A 9,178-nucleotide genomic window follows, 5' to 3' on the forward strand; every position below is an offset into this window, starting at 1 on the left:
TTATTTTCTCTCTCCTCTTCCGCCATGGATGATGTGTTCATTCTCGATGAGTTTATGAGTTTCTCACTGTTGACGATAACACCGCCAATAACAACGCCGCCGATGATGACGACGACAACGGCAATGACAATGATTTTCATTACTCGTATGCTTGCCTTCGCCAAAAAATTCATTCTTCTCCTCAGTAGTGGCATTGCCTATGTCTCTTGTAATTATGTCGTTAATTATTCGTTCGGCAGTCCGTGCTCAATACCTTCTCTTAAAGCTATCATTGAACCTATATTTACTTTTCTTATTGTTGCAATTACAAAGTTACCCATGTTTAAATTAGTAAATTGATGATTATACCTTTAAATATTAGAAAACAAAAAAGTAACATATTCTCATGGTTTAAATAGAAGTCAAAGAATTTCAAAAGGAAAAAAAGGGAAAAAAAAAAAGGTAAAAAAAAAAAAAAATCAAAAAATAAACTTTCAGAGAAGCTTTGCCGGTTGTTCGTCACCCCGGCTACCATCATCGTCACCGACGATTCAGTTGTGGTACATTTCTCGCTCTAATTTTTGCAATTTTCGTCTTAGTTCCATAAAATTTTCCAGTAAATGATTAAGCCTTTTGCAATCGTTGCTGAAATTCGGTAATTAGGTTTATTCTTTAATAACTTTTGATTCCATTTTGTCAAATTTTCTCTATAATTTTAATTTTTGGTCTATTTCTGATTTTTTTTTTTTTTTGCTCCTACTTAATTTTCCGGTGCATCAGTTAAAATTCGTTAATTTTTGTGTGTGTTCCTTGAGTATTAGTCGAATTTAGATGAATTGAATCTATGTATTTCCTTAAAAATTATTTTTTTGGGGATAAGCGAACTTGATTCTTTCTTGAGCTGGTATTAATTGAGATTTCGATTGATAATTTATTTTAAAGAACTAATCAAACTCAATTGCATTGTTTTTCTATCTGTTGGAATCTTTAATTTAATTTGTAACGCGTATTTGATAATAAATGTGGTGAAAGTTTCAACTGTCCTCATCTGTATCGTGGGTGAGGTTTTCGGATTGCGCCATGAAAATATTTTGCTAATGGATGATTGGTTATCTGTGTCATAGAGCATCATTTAGTTTTGTTATGTTGATATCAATAATGTTTATGATTTTGCTTGTTGATTCACACATTTTTATTTGGTCTCTTTTAGTTAAATTGTTGTCTTAAGTGTAATTAAGCTTGTGGTTGATGTAGATTCGGAGGTTATATTGTCATTGATTGAAGTTTAAGACAGGAGTACGTCATGAAAGTGTAGATATCTTGTCATGTTGTAAGTATGCAGTCACCGGAAAAGGTTCCTTTACAATGCCTTAAACAGCATAGTCCTTGTACCGATGTTAGTCACAGCGATGGACCACCGACAATAACATCGACATCTGACAATGGTGTTGCTTCACAGCCTGGTAAGCTGTAGTTTATATTACGCTTTACGGGAGAGTCAACATAACTTAGGTTGTCATCATTAAGTGTGAATCAATTGCAGCAAAACGACCAACCCGACAGTGGGCTGCATGGACACGGGAGGAGGAGGAAAGTTTCTTCACTGCATTGCGGCAAGTTGGCAAGGCAAGTTCTTTCCTTAGTTTTATAGGTGATATATTTTATAATTGTATTTTCTAATAGGGTATCTACTATTTCACAAGTGCAGAATTTTGAAAAGATCACATGTCGGGTTCAAAGTAAAAACAAGGACCAGGTATCCTGAATGATTGCATGTATATGTTTCCATGTCCATATTGTACATTTGCTAACAGTTTCTTTTGTTAATTGTTATGATCCAGGTCAGACATTATTACTACCGACTTGTGAGGCGCATGAACAAGTTATTGGGTCCTGACTTGTGTTTGGATGCCAAAAATTCCAAAGACACTAATGCTGCAATGTTGCGCTGGTAATATGATTTCTAATCAGTCTTTTGTTTCAACAATGTCTTCACATTGTATGATTCTCTCTATTGTTTTGGTATATGAAATGGATATGTTGCCTTATCATAGAAGTTCCCTATCAATACAAATATACAATATAGGGGTAACTGGTGCACTTTGTTGCTCAGTCAGGTATAGGTCTATAGGATGTCTATATAAGCTATGTGAATTTTTTAACTCGAACAGCTTATTATGATTAATATATTAACAAGAAAAGTTGAGGGCTTGAGGTGATTGAACAAAATTGTTTTTGTATAGCTTTTTGATTTGTGCTTCGTGCTCTGTGCAAAGTCAGATCTTACTAATAAGGTGTGTCACCAAACAATTTGCCCCTTTTAAAAAGTTTGTATTGCAATTCGCATTGGAACTGCAATTGGAGGTAGAAGTATTTTCTTTCACTTGGAAACCCTAAAATCCTCCAAACTTATTTTATCAAATTAATCCCAGATGAATTTATCATAATTTATTAGCTCTAAACCGAAATTAATTGAACTAAATCTACTACGAGTAAACTAAAGAGTGTTATGTAGTAAAATAACTCGGATATTATTTTGGATTAACTTCACTTCAACTTAGCTAGGAAATAGGCTCAGTAATAATTTCAGCTTAGTACTTAGTGCCATAGTATTAAAACAGTTTTAGCAGGTTATCTATCTTTGCTTGATATATGATTCAGGTTAGTCCTTAGTGCCATATATTAAAAACAGTGTTAGCAGGTTTTCTATCTTTGCTTGATATATGATATATTGTATACCCATTATTTAATTAGGGATCCGGTAGGTACAGTGCCATAGAATTCATGTTTAATAACCTTATTTGAGGCTACCTTCCTTTGTGTTTGATTTTCTATAGTTGCAGATTGAAGTATACCTTTCAACATTTAAATTTAAGAGGGTTTGGAGGCAATTTAGCAAGAAATTAGGAAGTAGAGTAGGGTTCATTTTGTGAGTTGAGAGATGGATTTAAAATCTAGCAGTAAATGGAGTTGAGATCCCATAGCTCTGTGCCTAAATATCTCTCTTTAGCTGGTAAGCTGATTATTGCCACACCCACCATGCCTTGTGGACTAAATGCCTCCTAGGTCTGTAAGGTAATGGCTGCTTGTGGACTATGATGTCCAAACATGTGGAAGACATAAAGAAAGCCTCTTGCCTGCAATTACATATTAAGGAGCACTTGCTTTTAGTTTGATTATTTAATTGGAATTTATTGGTGCAATCTTTCGTGATGTTCCACACATCTGGAAGATAATTGATGATGCCAGCAGTGAAACAACAGTAGAAATTGTGAAGTTATTGCCTTTAGATTAATAATTAAATTGCAAAGAATGGCAAATTAGCAATTGCAATATTTTTCACTTTGGGGAATTGCCTTTGTTGGTTGTTCTTTTGTGCATAACATGGAACTGTTTGGTCATAACCTGGAACTTTAAGTTAGATGTGATTCGTCACTAAATAGTTTGTTAATTTTTTTTTTTTTTTTTTTTTTTTTTTTTTTTTTTTTTCCCCCTCTTGTGCTGATGGAGTTGTTACACATGTAACTTTTTTAATAGACTAGGTCTTTGTAGACTTATAAACCAATTGTTCTTGTTTACCATCTCTTCATCTGTATTTTCTTATTTTGCATTTATTTTTGAATGCATCAGGTGGTCTTTATTGGAAAAGTACAGTTGCAAGGCCTCAAAACTTCATCTGAAGCCACGCAGGTTTAAAACTATCGTAGAGACACTGGTGAGTCTGAACTAAGTTTTCCGTCATTGTGAATATAATTTGAATTTTTGGAGCAACTTCAGTACTGGAGATTCCCTTCTGCTTACAGGAAAACCAACTTATGAAAGATAGAAAGAAGAACGTAAAGAAACAAGCACTTCAAGGGGAAAATCACTCCTCTCCTTTGCCTACTGCTACAAATCAGAACAAGTTGTCTGCCAATGATGCACGAGCTGTAAAAATTGTTCTAGTTGACAGCCAGAATGGTCAGAAAGTGAGCCCAGGAAAAGGGCCTTCAACACGACGTTGTTCTAGTATTGGCGTTATTCGCAGTAGCAATAAAGGAGAGCCCTCTCATAAAAAGCCATCAAGGCAACGACGAAAATCTGGTACAATACCTTCATCTTTCGTAGCCATGAATTACAAGTCTTTATTTTGTTGGACTTACTGTAGGTTGATGGTATAGAGCTTTAAAACATGTACATAAAATTTCATTTTTCCCTCATTCTTGAAATCATGAGGTTGTTTAACTGGATACCTTTTGAATGTGACTTGAAGTTTATATATTTCTGATACATAGATCCTGCAACTATCTAAATTGCATTTGATTTTTGTTGGTCATACTCTTTTCCTGGGTGCTTTACCTAGTGATCTTTGAGTTAGACTGTTAGAGAACTAATGATAGCCTACCAGTGTTCTTTGTGATAGATGCCTAGATGGCATATCCTTGCTTACTTTACTGAATACTCGATTCCTTAATTTATTGCATGCAAGAATTTATCACCTTTTGGGTCAAACAGTTTCACCCATCATCTATAATTACTTAGTATTACTTTCAAGTCACACCGTTACATTTGAAACTTACTCTTTGTTCTATTTGATAAAAATTATCATCATACTTGGGCATTATTCTCTTCAACTGATCAACTTTACTGAACTGAAATAATTATTACTGATGAAAGAGTATTTTTGCAGATGCTCTAGTGTTTTTTCTCTTGGATATTTGTATGTACTGATTTTACTGATTGAAACTTGTTTTTGTCAATTAAAACTGATTTTTGCTTAATATTAGCTTTTTAAATGGAAGAGAATATGGCCAAAGATGGTTCTGCAGTTCTTTCCCTCCCAAATGTTTTATTAAGTCTTTCATTGCTTTCCAATTTTATTTATAAAAAATTTAGCAGGCATACTATCAGCATTAAGTAATGAAGGCTCCTGAGCCCTGCCTTGTTTTATGAAATTAGTAATATTTAGAGTCATGTTTGGTCTGATACAGGTGCTGTTACTGCAGCTGCAATCAAAAGATGGGAGAAGGCTGCCATGGCTGGTGTCTCCTTGGTTGCTGATGCTGCTGAGCACCTGGAGCGCACTGCTGGTGAAAATTGCACTTTTCATCAAGGTGGATTGACAGTGCTGTCCATTTAAGCAAATGTTTTAGGATTAATGTTAATTATGTACCTAAATTGATTGATATTTTTCCAATTTCTTGATGACTCAAACTTATATAGGTCAGTTGAACTGTACAGAGCAAACTGATTTAGGCCCTTCAATGCAAGAACAAGTAAATTTATCAAATATTTCCAAAAGCATGGCCATTGAGGACAATTTACAAGCTACCATGAAACTTCAGTTGAACTGTACAGAGCAAACTGATTTAGGGCCTTCAGTGCAAGAACAAGTAAATTTATCAAATATTTCCAAAAGCATGGCCATTGAGGACAATGTACAAGCTACCATGAAACTTAAACTACAGCTGTTCCCAATTGATCAAACTACCAGAAAGGCTCTAGAAATGGTGAGATAAAATTGGTTTCTCTGCTTATCACATTGAATCAGTGAAAACAGCTAATTAAAAATGTTAATGATGGGATATAATGGGATGGTTATGCAGGACAAGCGTAATCCTTTCTTGGAACTGACTTTAAGTACACGAAAGAAGATATCATCCATTCTGGAACATCTTGATCGTAAGTGGGGCAATTCTAGTGTCGCATCTGGGGAGCTCATGCTTTTCCCATCCAATATTCAAAGAGAAAATTTGGTGCGATATCAGAGATGGACTCGAGATTCTGATGTAACTGCTGCTGAAGTCTATGCCGTGATTGGTAGCCCTGCAGTGTTCCGATTGAGGTTCTCTTTGCCTCCAACTTCCCTTCATGATAGGAGTTGTATTGCAGTGCTAATTATTCATATGATGATTATTTCTTCTTTTTTTTTATGAAGATATGGCTGGATTTCTAGCACTGAGCTTCAATCAAGAACCTCGCAAACAACTTATGTACCTGCAATCGATTTTGATGTGCAAGAAAGTAGAAGACAGGATGCACTTCGGGAACAATCACTTCCACAAATAGAGGAGAAGAGCAATCTGGAAAAACTTGCTGTTCACTTTCTTGGTGATCAGCAAACCCTAGAAAAACAAAAAAGAGCTCTCAAAGAGTCAGCAGTCGCTACTTTTGGTGAAGCAAATAAGAATGCTGATGTTGAACTTTCCAATGATATCTTTGAGATGCACAACTTAGGATCTAGTGTATTGTCAAAGAAATATGAACCTTGTGATGAATCTAATTTTCCAAAATTTAAAACATTTGTAAGTTGTGCCTTCTCTTTTGTCTTCTTGTGGGTATCATAATAGCATATTGTGTATTCATATAATTTCTTCATACATTTTTTTCAAGTTTCTTCTTACGAAATTTCTCTTTTCAAGATATATTGCAGGCTTTTCTTGTTTTAATTCCTTTTAATTATTTTCCCCTCAATAACTTGGTAAATTGTTATCTGACCATAGGGTGTCTAGCTGGAGGACTTGGCTGACACATCACAATTTTTAATTTTTTTTTATTATGAAATATGTTGAGGATGCTTGATGTAGACATAAAGTGTTGTAGTGCTTGTCCATGCTATTTTTAGCAAACTCTCAGGTTGGGATTTTCTTTATAATAAACAGTTAAGGTTTTTATTGGCAGAGCTTTGGAAGGGGATTTTCAATTTTTTTTTTTTTTTTTTTTTTTTTTTTTTTTTTTTTTTTTTTGCTTTTTTTTTTTTTTTGGGTGATGATCGATTGTATTTCAGAATTTTTGTAAAGAATTCCTGATGACTGCTTGTCGTCACGGTTGTTTAAAACTTCTCAAGTTCTGATCCCTGTGCTTTGTGTAGGTTGACCAGAGAGCAAGAAAGAGTACGAGTTTGTCAACCCGAGAATGGGCTGATAGCCTTACAAATGCTAGTGTTGGGGAGTTGTTAACTGAAGATGTAGATGTTATGGATGCCAATGGGGTTGAGAATCCTGCTTTTAGAAGTTCTCAGTGTGTTGAGGCAATTCCGTTCACTTGTGACTCATTTGATGCAGCAATTGCTGCCCATATATATAGACAAAGCAAGATTGGCTTCTCTGGACCCTCTACACATTCACCATCAATTTGGGATGCTGAAGAAACGTGTGATGCATTTTCATTTCAGAACAGAGCTGTCCCTAACAACCAGGTTTTAGTGGCAACTTCAATTGCTGATTCTGAAACTTATCAAACTAGTCCAGCCAGGACCGGCAATAAAGTTCAGGTTTTTATCTTTAACTGCAAAACTTCTACGTATTTTATTTTTATTGACGGGCTACTTGTAAACATGTTAATTGCTATTGTCACCAAACACTTCCACAAATTTTTAATTAGTTTGGATCACAGGATGAAGCCATGGTTAAGGGAAATGTCTCGGAAGACCCAATGGATGAGTGTGCATCTGAAACTCATGAGACTGGGAATTCTGCTAAAGATTTTAGTAGTCTGACAGATATTTATTGGGTATGTTTTCATCTTTAAATATCATTCTGTTTAAGTACTGGTTTGTGCATTAATTTTCTTTCCTTCTGTTTTTAGATATTGAATCTTGTAGCCTTATGGTTCTAAAGAATACATGAGATACCCTTGTGTTAAAAAAAAATAACTCACCGTAAATCTTGTTCAATTAATCTCTTTCCTACCCTTGAACTAATGTCAATAATGCTGTTAACCAACTTCCCCATCTCCCTCAACATATAATGGTTAACTAAACCTTAAAGTGTGTTACTCTGTTTCTTACCATTACCATTCCCATTAATCAAAACGAGTTTTTGGGTTTTGGTTAATTAGTGAGAGGGTTTCACGATATAATATTTTATTGGTTAGTCTTAAGGAAGTGGGGGATTTTTATTTTTTATATTTTATTCTTTTGCAAACCTTGGAGATACATTGTATTTTTTTTAAAAATAAGTACACAATGCATGTAGTTTTTTTTTTTTGGACTGTTTCTCTTTGTGAATATAATTATCCTTTCAGTATCACCATGTCTGCATATTGTAGTTCTCACTGCTTTTCTATATTTATGTTTGATTTCCAGCCTGACTCATTAGGACCTTTAGAGCTGGATATACCTAAATGTAAATACTATAGTGAAGATCTAATCTTAAGTGATAGCCTGAGTGGCCTGAATCGTCTTCTAGCTAGCAGCCTGGATGCATTCCAAAATTGCCCATTCTTTGGCTTGGATGAAAAACGACCTCCATCGCCAACTACCGGTACTCAAGGAGGTGCTTCCTTCGCTGGTAAAATTGATAAAAGTGATAAAGCTGGAGTGCAATCTCTTCAAGTATAGCATTTGGTGGGTAGGATAAATGATCTCAGTAGCTTTTCTTTCAATTTGCAATGGATCTCGGTAGCTTATTGGAGGCTTCATCAATTCTCTGTCATGCTCAGATCAATTTTAATTTTTCGTCTTTTTTGGGGGGTTATTTTGGGCAAGGACCGGTGGGGGGTTGCCTGTGGTACATATTTCCTTGCATATTTTCCTTCGCTCTGTACAAAAGTGGCTTGTGAAGGACTATACAAAACTGTGTTCAATCTTGATGGTGTTGCACCACTGTACATGTATTTCTAATTGACTATTATGGAAATATTTCAGGAACATGTAATAATAATGTTTTCCTTCAAATCAATATTATTTGCTGTTACTTAGGTAAAATTTGAAAGGGGACATCTTCTCATAGTTCTGGAGAAGGCAAAAGGCAAAGTTTATAATCTGAAATAATTAATTAATAGGAAAATTTGCAAATTGAAGCCATTTAAAGTTCGTATTTTGCAAATTGCAGCCATTTAAAAAAATAAATTACAAATTGCAGCCCAAAAGTTCGTATAAATTGTAAATTGCAGCACGATTCAACTTTTTCATCGGTTTACAAATCGAAAAATCTCCGATTATGTTTTTAGGGGCCATTTTAATTCTTAGGAGCCCGAATTGAGCGCGGAATTAGCAAAAAAATAACGCAAGTGCCTCGTTTTACATAACAAAAATGTATCGATTTGTTGGAAACTATAAATATGAGACACTTACGTTATTTTTTTGCTAATTCCGAGCTCAATTCGGGTCCTTAAGGGCTAAAATGACCTCTAAAACCTTAACCAGATATTTTTCGACATGTAAACCGATGAAAAAGTTGAATAGGGTTGCAATTTACAATTTATACGAAATTTTGGG

At 34.8% G+C, this 9,178-nt stretch overlaps 1 protein-coding gene across 4 annotated transcripts; it reads left to right on the top strand.

The window, feature by feature from the left end:
- The first annotated feature begins 394 nt into the window (after positions 1 to 394).
- On the top strand, positions 395 to 8,646 carry LOC145623879 (TSL-kinase interacting protein 1-like). 4 transcript variants are annotated; one of them, XM_081676776.1, is made up of 14 exons: positions 395 to 539; positions 1,234 to 1,442; positions 1,523 to 1,605; positions 1,688 to 1,735; positions 1,821 to 1,930; positions 3,610 to 3,694; positions 3,783 to 4,062; positions 4,950 to 5,072; positions 5,182 to 5,468; positions 5,565 to 5,803; positions 5,897 to 6,263; positions 6,830 to 7,231; positions 7,354 to 7,470; positions 8,045 to 8,646. In XM_081676776.1, exons 2-14 carry the CDS (start codon positions 1,316 to 1,318, stop codon positions 8,297 to 8,299), a joined length of 2,523 nt encoding a protein of 840 aa, XP_081532902.1. In that variant the 5' UTR covers positions 395 to 539; positions 1,234 to 1,315; the 3' UTR covers positions 8,300 to 8,646. The 4 variants fall into 4 exon arrangements, with proteins under 4 accessions (XP_081532902.1, XP_081532904.1, XP_081532903.1 ...); XM_081676778.1 differs by having other exon boundaries at positions 5,200 to 5,468; XM_081676777.1 differs by having other exon boundaries at positions 4,965 to 5,072.
- Positions 8,647 to 9,178: the final 532 nt, after the last annotated feature.

This window comes from Chenopodium album, chromosome 3, assembly GCF_948465745.1.
Source record: "Chenopodium album chromosome 3, dcCheAlbu1.1, whole genome shotgun sequence".
NCBI lineage: Eukaryota > Viridiplantae > Streptophyta > Magnoliopsida > Caryophyllales > Amaranthaceae > Chenopodium > Chenopodium album.

Excerpts from the sequence above, each read along its gene's own strand:
- LOC145623879 (XM_081676776.1), top strand. The coding sequence starts at position 1,316 with ATGCAGTCACCGGAAAAGGTTCCTTTACAATGCCTTAAACAGCATAGT. Across the intron at positions 1,443-1,522 it reads TGGTGTTGCTTCACAGCCTG|CAAAACGACCAACCCGACAG; the intron begins GTAAGCTGTAGT and ends AATCAATTGCAG. Across the intron at positions 1,606-1,687 it reads CATTGCGGCAAGTTGGCAAG|AATTTTGAAAAGATCACATG; the intron begins GCAAGTTCTTTC and ends TCACAAGTGCAG.